This window comes from Lutra lutra, chromosome 10 (assembly GCF_902655055.1).
Source record: "Lutra lutra chromosome 10, mLutLut1.2, whole genome shotgun sequence".
Lineage (NCBI taxonomy): Eukaryota > Metazoa > Chordata > Mammalia > Carnivora > Mustelidae > Lutra > Lutra lutra.
In genome coordinates, this window is record NC_062287.1 from 67,440,214 (window position 1) to 67,455,328 (window position 15,115).

Below are 15,115 nucleotides of genomic sequence, written 5' to 3' on the forward strand. Positions count from 1 at the left end.
TTAACTTCTGCTGAGGTGGGCTTTCCCGTACCTATTTGAAGGGAGTTTTGTGTTTGGGGTGGGGTTTTTTGTTTTGCATGTCACATTCTACGTAGGCACTTGGTAGAATGTTCTTTAATTCAGAAACAATGGATTAAAGACTTTCAAAAGTAGAATAATAGAATTAAATATTAAATAGAATGACTGTGGATTAGATTATGGGGTGATAACTTTCTAAGCTTTAAAACCTCTGACAGAAAAAAGTATGTAGGATTCATGCGATGTAAACCTGACAGTATATGTTTTAAAAACTTAATGTATAACAGTACCAATGAAAATATTCAGTAGGCAGTCAGACTAGGGCAGGGGGATGGGGAATGTGAATTAGATGGGATCACAAAGAAGTTCGTTGCCATGGCCTGAGACAGTTCACACAAATGAGGTGTTCCCAGGCACCTGGGAGTGTCGGTGACCAGCTCATGTTTGTTGACTAAAGACCCAATGATAAATGGGCAAAGGCTATGAATAGACAGTTCTCATTCAGTCATATTAAACAAGTAAATGCTAAAAAGAAAAAGTGAATATTTATAACAATTACATTCGAAGGAATGTAAATTCAGTATCTCCTACCTACTGAATTAGTAAAGAAAAAACGAAGTAAATTGGTTGTAAGGAAAAAAAAGAGTCTTGAGTAAAAAGAAAGGAAAGAAAATGGGGATAGTCTTTTCTGGAAAGCAATATGGCAGCAGTGATGAAGACCCATGAAAGGGCTCTGACCTTTCAGCGCAGTAATCCTACCCCAGGGAACTTAGCTTAAAGAAGTAATCCAGCCAGAGAAATCAGTCTCTGTGCACTCTGAGTATTAAGTAGAGTAAGTGGGTCGTGCAGAGTAGGTGGGCTGTTTTCCTTTATTTCCGTGAACTCATTCCCTTTTTACAGCTTTTTCTTTAATGTCTGCAATAAGGAAAAAAAAGTGACTGTGCTCAGACTGCTCTGGGCCCAGCTGTCACTGATGGAGCACCCCCTCCAGCCCCCCACCCCCATGCTGGGAATGGGGCCAAGCCCTAGTGTGCAGGACCTTGTTAGCTCTTCACCTCCTCGTGGCCACCTTGAGGGGAACCTTGATGTTACAGGAGTTGTCTGATAGGACCTAGAGCAGCACCTTCAAGCTGTAAAGGAACGGAGAGAGTCACCAGCCCCAGCCAGGAGTCAGATGCCGATGTCAGGGGGAGCCTCGGCTTGTGGGAAGGCCCTGGACCTGGCCAGAGACCCAGCTTTGACTCCGGCACTGTGTGTGGACTCAGTGGCCTTGGGCAAGTCCCTTCTAGAAATGGGTGCTTCTGACTTAGGGTTTTGTGGCAGTAGAATGGGGGAACATTCCTGATAGGGCTCTCAGGGCAGCAGGAACTCTCTTGCTGAGCTCTGGATGGTACCTTCCTGGTTTTGCATAGCAGGAAAGACTTTCGTGGGCATTCTAGATCATTCTAGATCAGCGTGCCTGATAGGACATCTTTAGGTTGGCCACTACACAGAGGTCTCAACTCACACTGGGCGGCGCCATTGATTTTTCTCTCATTTTCCGGTCTCCTGGCCTTCTTGAAGGTAACTGGTCACCTCCCTTCAGACACCTCAGCCTCAGCTGTGGGTCCCCCTTTCCTCCTGCCACCTGCCAGCAAGACTTTGGTTTGGTGTAGTGATTTCTGAGTCTCAGCGAAGACGGAGGGGGCTCTAGCTCTGTCTCTGGCGGCCTACTTGTTACCTCTGCGTAGATTGTACCAGGGGTCTCAGAAACCTAAATATCCACCTCCCGCTCCTAACCGTCCCCTGAAACAGACTCTGTCTACCCTTGGCCTTCACAGTTTCTGGAAACAGCACTTCCATTCTTCCCATTGCTCAGCCCAAAGCCTTGGAATCATTCTTGACTCTTTCTCTTGGCACAACACCCACTCCACCCACGAATCCCAACCAAGCACAGCTAGAACCTGTCCACTTGTCACCACCCCCATGCAAGTGCCCCCCCCCCGACCCCCGGCCACTGTCCTCTCTTCTGGATTTACTGCAGTGGCCTCCTATGCGCTCCCCCCAACCCCGCACCCCTCCAGGTGCTACCTTGCTCCACTCAACCCATTTGCAACACAATAGCTGGAGTAATCCTTTCAGAACTTAGCTCCGTCCTCTGCTCAGAACTTTCCACAGCTTCCCAGCTCACTCAGAGTAAAAGCCAATGCATACAGCAGGCTCAGATGGTTCTGGAGGGTCGGACCCCCTTCTTCTGACCTGTTGTCTCTCCGTCCTCTCCCATCTGCTGTGTCCCAGCAGCGCTGACCTCCTCCAACACCAGGCGTGCTCTGCCATAGAGCCTTTGCCCTGGCTGTTCCTTCTGCCAACAACACCCTTCTCTAGAGTCCAGAGAGACTGGCCCCACCCTTTATTCAGGTCTTTGTTCGCTCCTCTACCTCCCAGTGAGGTCTGCCGTTAATACCGCAATCTGCAATCCGTCCTCCCAGCTGTCCTGACCCCTTCACCCACCGCCTACACGGGTCTTCAGAGTGTTTACTGCCTCTGGCCATATTATGTCTTACTGGTGATGTGTATTGTTTATGTACCCGCCCCCCTTATTGGAACATAAACTCCTCAAAGACAGGGATCTTTGTTTCTTTTGAACATTCATATGATCCCATAGGTACAACAGTGCTTGACACTGAGTAGACTCTCAGTAAGCATTCACAGAATAAATAAGGGGCCTGACTTCTGGCCTAGACCCCAGACTATGGAGCCTGTCTTGGGAAGGTCTTGCTGACATCAGCTCAGCTCAGAAAGGAGAACCTGGAGGAGAACTACGACACTGTGCGTCCTGCTGCCTCCATAGAGCCCTTTGATTGATTGGGAGAGGGGCGTCTCGATTTTACTGGAATTTTGCCTTCCAAGGGGCGCGACCTTCACATGCATCTCTCGCCATCCTGAGTGGCCCGTGGGAGCAGGCCTGAGGCTGGCCACGGAGAGCAGTTCCAGTGGGATGCCCTTGGGTGTCGAGGCCCAGGCCACCTGCTCACACACATCCTCTCCCATGCTTGGGATCCTGACACAGGAATCCAGGTGGCAGGTTTGAGACAAGAGGTGGCAGAGGGATGGGGGAGCTCTGGTGCCATGGCATGTGGTTGGCTCAACTTGCCTTTGACCTCCTGAGTCTAGTCTTCTTGCAACTGTCTCTGACACCATGAGAGGGCAGGCTGCAGGGGGACTGACGAAGCAGAGCTACAACCCCACCACTACCCAGACAAAGAAGTCAACGTCTTGATCTTGGGGGGCCTGGAAGTGTCCAGAAGCTCAGATCCCTCCTCCCACCACCACCAGCATGAGGCCCAGCCAGGCCTGGCGCATCCCCTGACCACGAGGACTTTGTCAGGGCTCTGCAGTGGTGCCTGCCATTCCCACCCCCCCCTGAGGTGAGCTGTGAGCAGAGGTCATGGGGTGTGTGCCGGAGCAAAAGACTGGGGGCCCCAAGCCTACTTCCCTTCCCACTTCCCTGGGTTGCTATTGGGGTTCCTAACCGAAACTTAGACTTCTCCACCCCCAACTTCGTTCAGAGAGTCTTGAGTGTAGATCCTGGCCATGCCCAAAGTTGGAGCCCCAGGGCTGGCCTGACACAGTTCCTATCCGTGCAAGAAGAAAGTCAAGGTCCGAGGACTAAGGCCCAAACCTGCTGCTGCTGTTTGCAAAAGGAAAGGAGAACAAGCTGGCTGTTTGGAGGTCCGCTGAGTTGTCGGGAAGGTACCACGGGCCCCTTCCCCTCCGGTCCCTGAAGGGGGAGACCCTGCTGCTCTGCGTGTTCACCCCAGGTTCGGGGTCTGTCTGTGGACAGTGGTGCCCTGCTGTCTGGCCTTGCATCACGGCCAAGGGCTCCGCCGCAGGAGCAGTGCAGCCCTGCTGAGGCCACGAGGGAAGGGCGTGCAGCCAGGGAGGGCTGAGCCCCCACCCACCCCCATGCCCACCCCTGCTTGGCTTTACCTGAGCTGGTCTCTGCATAGAGGCTGCCCCAGGGCCAGGCTGGGCCCTTCGAATGGTGCTGCTCAGCCTGGTTCAGGACAGCAGAGTACACACAGGCCTGTGAGTACACACGTGTGCACACAAACGGGCTCCCACACTCAGCCTGGAGGTGCCTGGCAAGAGTACAGGAGGGCGGGACAGCCCTACCCGAGGCCGAGGGCTCCCCATCAATTTTCTCATTGCCTGAAGACCCTTGGAATCTAGCATTCCTGGCAGTGCACTCTGCCATGTCACTCTCAGAAGCCCCAGGATTGCGGCTGCAGCCATTAGGCACCTGGTCTTTTATCTTTCAAAGGGGACATGTGCTGTGCAGGACTTTGGTAGGGGCTTTGCCACCTGTGCCATCCCCTGGCAGTGAATGGAGGGAACACCTGACCCAGGCCCCTTCCCAAGACCCTCCCATCCTGCTGGGGGCTGTCAGTGTCCCTTCCCTCATCACTGTCCACCTCGCAAGGGGCTGGGGAGACTGCCCTGTGCTCTGTATCCCAGAGATTTGCCTGTTTGCTGTCAGATACCCTCCCTGCCTTCCCCCTGCTCTGCTCTGTAGTGACGTATACTCACTGGAAACTACATTTCCCAGGCTCCCTAGCACCTGGCTCCTGTTAGGTCTGACCAGTGGGAGGTGGAAGGTGGGATGGAGGGAGAAGCCTGGGTATTCCTCCAGCTTCTGCATCCCAGGCAGTGGCTGGGTCTTCCGCATGGTACCCACTCCTGCCTGGCAGTCCTGTCCTCTGGACTCAATGGCTCCTCCTGCCGTCCCTTCGGCCGGCGGCCTCCTGCTCTGGCTTATCCCTGGGCTGCCTCCTGATCTGCCCTTGGCTTTTCGGCTCATCCAACACCATCGTTGCTGAGTTTCCTGTATTTCTCTCTGTGGAACTTTCTGGCTTGAGTTCTATTTTCCCGATTAGATCCTGACAGACTTAGTTTCATGGCTCTTTTTAAATTTTGTTTCTTCAGAGAGAACGTAGACAAGACAGCAGAGAGAGTTTTTCCAAGCCCAGAGCCAGAAGTTGCTCTGACAGTTAGGAGCTGTGTGACCTTGGACAAATGAGCCTCCATTTCCTAATCTGTAAAATGGACGTAATAACGATACACAGGAGAACTTGTTGCTTTGTTGTCTGCGTGGGTTCTGGGGCAGAGTAGAAGGGTCTCCAGACCTAGAGTGAAAACAGAAACAATTTCACCAGCAGAATGAGGGCCAGGGTCTTCACGCTGACAGTGTAGCAGGAGTCTGGCCTGGTAAAGGCCTTGGGTCTCAGCTACTGGGGGCAGCATGTGAGGACAGACACTGCTGGCTCTGCCTCTGGCATAACCTCTTTCCCCAGGGAGCACTGGTAGGAGACCAAGAGTCTCGGCTCTGAGAGCGCCTGCTGGCCTGCAGGACGCCAGGTTGCTGCTGGGTCTTTCTCCCTCCTCACCCTGCACACCTCCTCCCCGGGCAGCCCCCAGCCCCCCACCACCGCTGCAGACCTGACGTCTCCCTGTGGAAACAGAGAGCTCTGGCAAAATCTTGGACAAACTGCAGACAGGCCCAGGGGAGGCAGGGCAGGTAGGTGAGCACAGCTGGCCGCTCCCCTGGCCTGGCCGCTGACAAAGCCACTGTGTGTCCCTGCGGCGGCCGATCCGGCTGACTCATTGGGGGTCTGTGGCTGAGTTTTACTCCGGGCACCAGGGTCTTGCACTCATGCAGTGAAGATGACAACACTGACCTTTCGGGCTCTCAGGATGTTAGGGACGCTGAGCCTGGATAAAGGCCTTGAGAATGAGTTGATGATGTTGCTTTCGCTGTTGCCTTGAGACTACTCCCATCACTTGTACTGGGGCTGCTGGTCTGTGTGTGCAGACAGGAGTCCCCGGAGAATGAGAGAGGGTCTGGAAGGAGGAGCTTGAGAGGAGTGATTTACTCTGGGGCATAGCACCGAACCCCAGAGACCCAGCTATAGCCTTTGGCCCAGGCCTTGGGGAGCAGAAGGGGGGGAGGAGGATGTCTGTCTTTGGGACTTTTTTACCTCGGTGAGGTGTTGATCAGAGAAAGTCCCAGCTTCTTTTTTTCCAAGTCTCTATCTCCCCCTGCCCCAACCCCTCCACTGATACTGGGCTCTGTGGTGAGAGACGCTGGTCCTGACCCTGCTGTCCCAAGGGCTCATGGGTCAGCCATGTCCCCACCCCTCCAGCCTGAGCCGTTACCCCATTCCACCCCCTTGGCCCTGATGGCCAGGTCAAGACTTTCTAGGAGGAGGGAGGGTACAAGCAGACCCCTGGCGTCTCCCTCACAGGTTTGCCTGGTCCCTGAGGTGGTGTCACCACAGCCTGGCCCAGCTCCCCTCCACTGGCCGCAGCTGCTCTGACCCCCTGGGCTGCTCTCGCTGGCCTTGCTCCCCTCTTCTCTGGCCACGCATGCTCAGCCTTTCGTTCTCCTTTCCCTGGTCTCCCTCTCCCCACCTGGTGGGTCCTCCAGTCCACCTTCCACTCAGCAACCAGAGCCATCTTTCTATGAGGCCACTCCGATGACACCAGTCTTCAGTTTCCAAACTTCTGGGCGCTGCTCTGCACATTTCACTTTGTCCTTTAGGCCCTTACTGGTTCCACATCAAGGGAATGACGTCCCACTCGCTTCTTCCATACACTCTCCTGCCCTCCGGCCATGGAGATGTGGTTTCTGTTTCCATGAAGACATGAAGACGGTAGTGCTTTTCCTATTGGTTTGGCTCACAGAGGTCCATCCCGTGGAACATCATCTCTCCCTTCTCTGTTCAGATCCTACTCATCCTTAACCCATTAAAATGGTGCCTTCCGCCTAAGTGTTCATTGTACAGATGTCAGATCTCCCTCCCCTTTCACTTTGTCTCGCCTGACTCTTAGATGGTCTCCCTGATAAGGCAGCTGTGAATATGCCCCATCCCCCACCCCTGGGATGGGAAGAGACCCCTCAAGGCAGAGCATGGCTGATTCATCTCCAAATCCCCAGCACAGGCCTGGGTCAGAGGAGGCCACGGGGCATCTGTTGACCATACAGGTCTCTGTGCAGCCCGCTGAGGCACACACACCTGAACTCAGGTATAAGGTGGGTATAGACTAATTCTGTGTGATAAGCCTCCTGAATTGCTGGGGCTCATAGCATCTAGTGGGTCTGTGCAGTCGGCGAGTAGCTCTGCTTCAAGCTGTAGGGGTCAGGGTGGTCTGGGCTCCCATGGGACTGGCTGGGCAAGGCTTCAGATATTCTCCCTGTGCCCACAGTCAGGGACCTCGGCTGCGGGGACAGCAGCCACTTGGGACAAGCTCTTCTCATGGCAAACTAGCAAGAGTGTGGGTGCACTAGCCAAACAGCAAGGTCATTTGAAGCCGCTGCTCACGTCACATCCACTCGTTTCCACTGGGCAAAGCAAGTGTCACAGCCAAGTCCCACGTCAGTTGGGCAAGGAGGCCTACCAACCACCCCTTGTAGGAAGGACTGCAAGGTCACAGAAGGAAAAGCACAGCTCTGTTATGGAGAGGGGATGAAAAACAGGAACGTAATCCAGCCCAAACTCCCAGAATAAAGGTCACGCACATTGGTGTCTATGGTTCTGTTCTGCTCACAGCCATACAGACAGATCCCTGTGCTCTGATGTCTTAACCTCTCTGTGCACTTGTTTTTTCATCAGCAAAATGGGGATAATAATACTTGTCTAGAAGGTTCTCTGAAGTTTAATAGACTTAATATGCCTTAAACACTTAAAATGTTTCTCCATAAAAGTGCTCAATAAAAGTCAGCTACTCCTATTATTAATATATTATTACAGCTACTACTACAGAGCCAAGCATCCAGTTACACACCTGTTCTACCAGTGCCTCGCACACACAGCCACACCCATGCAGAAGTGTGCAAATGCGCACGCACAAGCAAGCGTGCACGTATGCCAAGAGTGGCAAGCTGGCCACGCACTGGCGCATGTGCCCGGAGATATGTTTTGTTTGATTTGTACAATATTTTTAAAGCACGAGGCACTTCAGGTAAAAATAAAAATTTCTTGAGTTATCTTCATCGATTGTAAAGGTAGTTAGAGAGTTGCCAGCCTCCTGCTGGTGGAGGTGGGAAGAACCCCACATTTAGGGCTTAGAGACTGGGTGGCTGAGATGGAGGAGCCAGGGAGGGGGTGAGAGAACTAGGTGCTCACAGCAGGGAGGGCTGAGGGCTGCAGCAGCTGCAGGAGGACCCCAGAGCTTGTGAATTGGACTTAGTAATAAGGAGGCCACCAAGGGCTTTGGGGGGACACAGTTTGGGAGTCATGGAGACATAGGCAGGCTTGTAGGGGACTGAGGAGTTGAGTGAGGGAAGGTGCACAGGGAAAAAGTGAGAGCAGCAGACTCTTCCAAGACGATTGGCTGGTAAGGAGGAGAAGAGGAAAAAGGGTTGGTTAGGGGCCAGGCATGGGAATTGGGTTAAAAATAGTTTCCTTAAAATGGGAGAGGCTTCAGCACATGCAAATACTGATGGAAAAGGTCCAGTAGACATAGACGTCAATGGCACAGGGAAGTGGAGGTGATGTTCCTTGGAGGGGGGGTTGGTGAGGAGGGAACCAAGTATAAGTGAGGTGTCAGCCATCAAAAGAAAAGACACCTGTCTCACTGTGACCAGAGAAGGGGCCACCCAGCTATTTTGTGGCCAAATGGACCTGGCCTCAGGTGGCCTGTTTTGCTCACTCATTCATTGATTCATTCAACAGGCATTCATCGAGCATCTACTCCTTACCTGGTACCATTCTAGCAAGAAAGGAAACAGACACAAATCACTGCTTATGTCCTAGTCATGGGAGAGACACAATAAACAAAAGAGAAAGTTACAGAGCTTATTAGAAGGTGAGATATGTTATGAATAAAAATAAAGAGGAACAGAGAGTGCTGAGGGCATGGGTTGCAGTTAAAATAGGGGTAGGCCTCCTGGAGAAGGTGCCATTTGACCAAAGACGTGAGGCAGTGAGTGAGCAAGGCCTGCGGGAAGCTGTCCAGGGATAGCATCTCCTAGGAAGAGGCAGGAGTGGTACACAGGGCTGAGATGGGGGGACAGTAGGGTGGCCACATGGTCAGAGCAGACAGCAGGGCAGTAATGGGAGATGAGGTCACAGGGGACATTGGAGGGTGTGGAGCAGGGGAGCATCATCTGACATCATTGGACAGTTACTTGGGTGGCTGTGCTGAGAAGACTGGGGAGTGGCAGGGGGAGCATGGCAAGAAGGAAAGCAGGGAGACCCAGTGGCTGGGTCAGGGTGGTAGCAGAGGAGGTGGTGACAGGTGACTGGATTCCTGACCCATTTTGAAGGTAGAACCGGCAGGATTGGCTGATGATTTGAGTGAAGAATGAAAGAACAAGAGAAGTTAAGGATGCTGTGAAAGCGTTTGACTTGAGCAGCTGGAAGGCCAAGGTTGCCATTGACTGAGATGGGGAGGGCTGTGGGGGAAGCAGGGTTGGGGAGTGGTGTGGCTGAAGAGCTCTGCTCAGACATGAGTTTGATGTGTCCACTAGACATCCATGTGAAGAGGCCAAGACAGCAATGGAATATATAAGCCTAGATTCAGAGGAAATGTCCAGGCTAGAAATACAGATGTAGGAGTGAGTCATTGTTATCTGGGGTTATTTGAAGCCAGGAGACCAAATGAGATTATCACGGGCATGAGTAAGAGAAGAGATTCAAAGACAGCTCTGGGGCCTTCCAATGTTACCAGGTTGGGGGCGGGAGAGGGGTGCAGGGAAAGGTATACCCAGCACAGAAACAAGGAGGGAAGGAGAGCAACCATTGCGGAGAAGGGAGCCAGTCTGTGTTATCCTAGAAGCTGAGAGGAGAGCTGTTTCTAGAAGGAGAGAATGAACCACTGGGTCAAATGCTTCTGATGTATCAAGACAAGAATGGAGAAGTTGCCACCAGGTTTAGCAGTATGTTGGACACTGTGATTTTGACAATGGCAGTCTGGAGATTGGGCCTGGGTGGTCCCTCTGAACATTTCAGGACCCTCCTATGGGACTAAATGAGATGTGTGTATTCATGTCCTATACACAGAGGTGCTCTAAATCCTGGGGCATCTGGTAGACTAAATGGTAGGAACAGAGGACGAAAAGGTCAGTCTTAGAATGTCCAAGTAGACCCAAAGCCTGCTTCCCTGACTACATCCCCACCCCCAGCAGCCTTCCCAATCTTCTGGATGGGAAGCAGGTACCCTGTAGGGCCCATTTATTCCCATAATCTCTCTAGACCCTCTTCTCCTCCCAGCAGATGAGCCAACCTCCCCCAAGAAGCCCAAGAGTGTTCTGGAGCCAGAGCCCAGTGATATGGAAGGTGAAGCCACCTCTCTCCTGACCTCTGAGTGGACCTCAGTGAAGATCAGCCCTGGGGAGGACGTAGTTGGACAAGAGATGATGGCTGTGCGTGTCCTGGTCACCAGTGATGACAGCAGGTATGCTCAGGCTGCTGCAGGATGGGGACAGAAGAGGGATTGGACAAGAGCCACAGCATTCATGGACTAGTCTCCTCTCCACTCACTGACCATGTGCCCTCTCTGTACCTTTATATTCTCATCTGTAAAATGGAGACAGTGGTATCACCTGTCTCATGGACAATCATAAGGATATAACAATTAACATACATAAAGCACGTAGAACAATGTTGGGCATATAATAAGCACTATAAGTGTTAGAAATTGCTGTTTTCTCAGAGAAGGGACAGGCTCTGGCCCCACTGTCTTCTCCCCAAAAGGCAGTTGTGATGTAGGCTGCAGCAAGGGGTGCCAAGTGGGCATCACTGTCACAGTAAAATGTAAGATGGCAGTGCACGGTGATGGGGAGGCTGGGCCAGGGGCGGGAGAAGGCATGAGAAGTGAAGCCCTGCTGCGCTAGATGAGTATTTCTCAGAATGCCATCCTTACCGCCATTACCAGAACTACCCAGAGTGGTCATCAGGAGTGCCGACTCCAGGCCGCCCCCAGATACTGAATTCATCCAGGAGGTCAACCAGCAAGAGGGACTAATGTCTCACTATGTACTAGACCCTGAGGATATAGCAGTGACCTACACAAGACAAAGGCCTTGCTCTCACAGGGCTCTTGTTCAAACTGGATAGGCAGTCAGCAAACAAGAAAATAGTTAACAGGAGAAATCTCACCTTTGTTACAGGTTGAAAAATAAAACAGGAGTTTATGATAGTGACTAGTCAGCTACTTTCAATCAGGAAGCCAAGAAAGGCCTTTGTATCGGTTATCTGTTCTCATCATCATGCTGAGTAACAAAGCACCCAACAGCCACTGCTTTTTCTACTCACGATTCTGTGAGCCAGCAATTTCAGGCAGGCTTAGTCCTGCAGTTCTTCTGGTCTCAGTGGGCTCCCGTGTGTTTGGACCAGCAGGGTCCCACTTCTAGAACATGGCTAGCTGTCAGCTGGGGTGCCAGGAGGCTACTGGGCTACGGGTCTTTCATCCTCCAACAGGCAGCCTGTGCTTATTCACACGGTCCTGTGAGAAGGTACAATCACACCAAGTCTCTTGAGGTCTTGGCTGTTCTATCACATCTGCATGGTCACAAGTCCAGCCCAGATTCAAGGGGTGGGGAAATTGGCTCTGCCATTATGGGAGGAGCTGCTAAGTTCCATTGAAAAAGGGTGTGGCTCCAGGAGGGGAATGGTTGCCGGCACTCTGCAAACAATCAACCACAGCCTCCATGAGGAGGTGACATTTAACCTGAGAATTGCTGACAAGAAGGGACAGCCATGTGAAGACGGAAGAAGTGGCATCCAAGCAGTGGAGTACATAGGCCCTGCGGCAGCTGTGGGCCTGATGTCTTCTAACATGGCTGGCACACAAGGAGGGGAAGAAGAGTAAGATATCATACCAGAAAGTAAGGCGGGAGTAAGGCTGAGTAAAACAGGACAAGGACTTTAAACTTTATTCCAGGTCCTATTGAAAGCCATTAGATAATTCTTAAGTCAGAGAGTGACATCTTATTTATGATTTCCAAAGATCAGCAGGGCTTGGTACAGAAAAAGCTTGGGGCAGAGGTGGGTGGGAGGGGAGGCAGGGAGGCCTGGTGGGAGCCTGTGGTACAGGTAAGAGATGAGGGACTTGGACCAAGGTTGGGAGCAGGGGAGGAGATTTGCTAATGGACTAAACATGAAGGTGAGAGTGAGCCCAAGGGTGACTCCCAGACTTTGCGCCAGGTGCTGCATGAAAGGTACAGTCATTTCTAGAGTAGCCTTGAGGGGGACAAGATTTGGGGAAAGATACAGGTCTGTGGAGAAAATCAAGAGTTCTGTGTTCGACCTGTGGGGTTTGAGATGTCTTTGCACAGTTGTCAAACAAGCAGTAGAACAGAGAAGTTTCTGGGAGGCAGGACTAGAGACAGGATTTAGGGGCCAGTGGCACATAGAGGCTATGAAAGCCAAGGGAGTTGATGAGTCACCTGTGGAGTAAGAATGTTTCTTCAGGAAAAAAAAAAAAAAAAAAAGAGGCTATCTTCTCATAGATAAAGAAGAGCTGAGACTGGATGAGGGCCCCAGGGCATTTGAACATTCAGTGGGCAAGCAGAGAAGATGCTGGCAAAACCCAGGAAGGAGAGAAACCAAGAGAGGCTGAGTTGTGGAAGCTAAGAGAAGAAAGAAGTTTCAGGATGGAGAGTGTGGTTCACTGTTTCAGATGAGAATGGAGGAGCTGGAGGAGCAACCTCTGGTTTTTCCAATAAGAGGATCAGAAACTTGACTGGAGTAGGTGTGGGAAAGATGTGAGGGAAGAATATGGATACTGCCATGCAGACAGCTAGTGCATGAAGTCTGGAGCCTCCAGATTCTGGAAGAGAGGCCTGGGAATGTACATTTTATTTTAGCAAGTCCCAGAGGTGATTCTGACACACACGTCAGCATGAGCACCTCTGCTTTGGAGTGCCCTCCGCAGTCACTGAGAAAAAAGGCAAGGCCCAGAGAAGGAAGGCCCTGCCCCAAGTCTCATACAGCCTTCTAGAGCTTAGTTAGGCAGGACCATGTCCATTGCGAGAGACAGAAACCCAAAGCTAGCTTAAGTAACAAAGCAAATACTTTGGCTCCTCTGGCTGGGAAGTCCAAGGGTAGTCCTCTCTCCAGGCAAGGCTGGAGCCCAGCACTCAAGTAGCCACTCTCTGCTGTTGCCTCTTTGCACGTCGGATTTACAAGCATCCACAAGGAGGCTATATCCATCCACATGTGGAACTCCTGGTTACAGAGGGCCCCAGCCTATGACCCATCTGTCCATGTCCATGTCCCAAGGTCTCAAGGTAGACCTCCAGTGGGTACTACTACCTCTGGGACCCATCGGTGAAGAGCCCTGGGATACTGTGGCAGGCAGGTTTGGGCCCTGGGATGGATGGAGAGTCCACCAGAGAACAGAGATGGATAAGGAGCGGTGGCCCAGTGGAAAGATGCGTGCCGACTTACATACACAAACAGTAAATAGTCACAGCCCTATAGGTTGGCGCCTCCCCAGGCCCCCAGGGGACTGTGCCTGTGCTGTCCCTGCTGCTGAGGATACACCACTTCCACTTCTCTGCCACGCGAATTCCAGCCCATCATTCAAGGTCCAGCTTCCAGATTCCCCCTCCAACCCCGAAGCCTTTTTCCTCCCATCCGTTCCCATAGGACACAAGCAGCACTCAAATGCCTAACATTCTAGGACCAGGTCCTAAATGATAAGCTCATTTTGCCCCAGAGAGCTGAGGAGTCACACTGAAGGATGGCTGAAGGCAGGTAGACCAGCCGTCCCACAAGCATGTCAACATATGTTCGTGGGGCTTCGTTCTCCTGCTTGGATCCATGCCAGTACTTGTTTGCTAAGGCTCCGGAAAGTACCACGGACTGGGTGGCTTGAACAACAGAGATGTGCTTTCTCACAGTTCTAGAAGCTGGGAGTCCGAGATCAAGTACTGGCACAGCTGGTTCCTTCTGAGAGCCACGAGGGGGAAGGATCTGTTCCAGGCCTCTCTCCTCAGTTTGTCGATGGCTGACCCCGTGTTCATAGGATGTTTTCTTCTATGCCTGTCCAAATTTCCTCTTCTTATAAGGACTCCATCCCTGTTGGATTAGGGCTCACCCTAATGACCTCATTTTAACTCAGTTACCTCCTTAAAGCCCCAATCTCCAAATGCAATCACCTTCTGAGGTCCTAGGTGTTCTGACTTCATATGAATTTTGGGGAGCACAGTTCAGCCCATAACAAAGCCTGTGGCTGGGCTTGGGGTGCAGAGGTGACAAAACCACTCTCGCTGCCCCAGAGTGCCGAGGTCTGTGGGAGGCAGTGACAGGCAGGGCACAGTGGGGTGTGGGATGTGACCTGCAGGGCTCCCCACTCACTCACCCTGTGCTTCCTCCTTCCAGCTCCGAGGCAGAGCCAGACTGCCCCGGCAGTGAGGCTTCCAGTGCCCAACCCCATGAGGAGAGCCCCCGGCGGCCAGAACCCCCACCCCTCCCGGAGCCCCTCACCAGGCACAGCTCCCTGAGAGAGGCCTTGACCAGGAAAGTCTCACCACGGTTCCCTGAGGAGTCACAAGCTGTGCACGGTGAGCAGGGAGCTTGCCTGGGTGGGGGCCAGGCTTGCTTGATCCTGGCAAATGGGGAGGGAACGGAGACTCCCCACAGCCAGTTTTTCATCACAGAGGATCCAGTGACAGGTCCAGCCCTCGGGCTTAGGGGCAGCAGGGCTGGGGTGTAAGTGGGAGTAACCCAGGCCCAGCCTTCTTCTCTCAGAGAAGCTTTGGAATCTCAAGTGGGCAGGGGGCCGAGGGGCTGACTGGCTGTTGTGTGTCCCAGGCTGGCGGAGATAAGGGGACTCCAGCACCCTCTTGCCTGGGACAGTCTCCTCTTTGCATATCTTCTTAGGGGCCCATCTGGTGTTCTATAGCCCAGTAGGGAAGGATGGGGCTTAGCTGCCATTGAACCACAGGCAGCCAGGAGCAGCACAGGGCATTAGCCATGCTTGGAACATGTGGAATGCCCTAGAAGTTTACACAGTAATAAATGCACTTCTACTAAGCACATTTAACAGCTGAGGGTTTTCCCATACGTGGCCCCATTCATCCTCAGGACAACCCTGTGGGGTAAGTAAG

At 52.4% G+C, this 15,115-nt stretch overlaps 1 protein-coding gene across 6 annotated transcripts in view; it reads left to right on the plus strand.

Annotated features, from left to right (window-relative positions):
• MICAL2 (microtubule associated monooxygenase, calponin and LIM domain containing 2) overlaps nt 1-15,115 on the plus strand; it is a 216,382-nt gene that overhangs the window by 138,362 nt on the left and 62,905 nt on the right. For all 6 annotated transcript variants that reach the window (XM_047690499.1, XM_047690500.1, XM_047690501.1 and 3 more), the window contains 2 exons: nt 10,275-10,455; nt 14,388-14,569. In XM_047690499.1, coding sequence (XP_047546455.1) covers nt 10,275-10,455; nt 14,388-14,569 — 363 coding nt within the window. The remainder of the gene's footprint in view (nt 1-10,274; nt 10,456-14,387; nt 14,570-15,115) is intronic.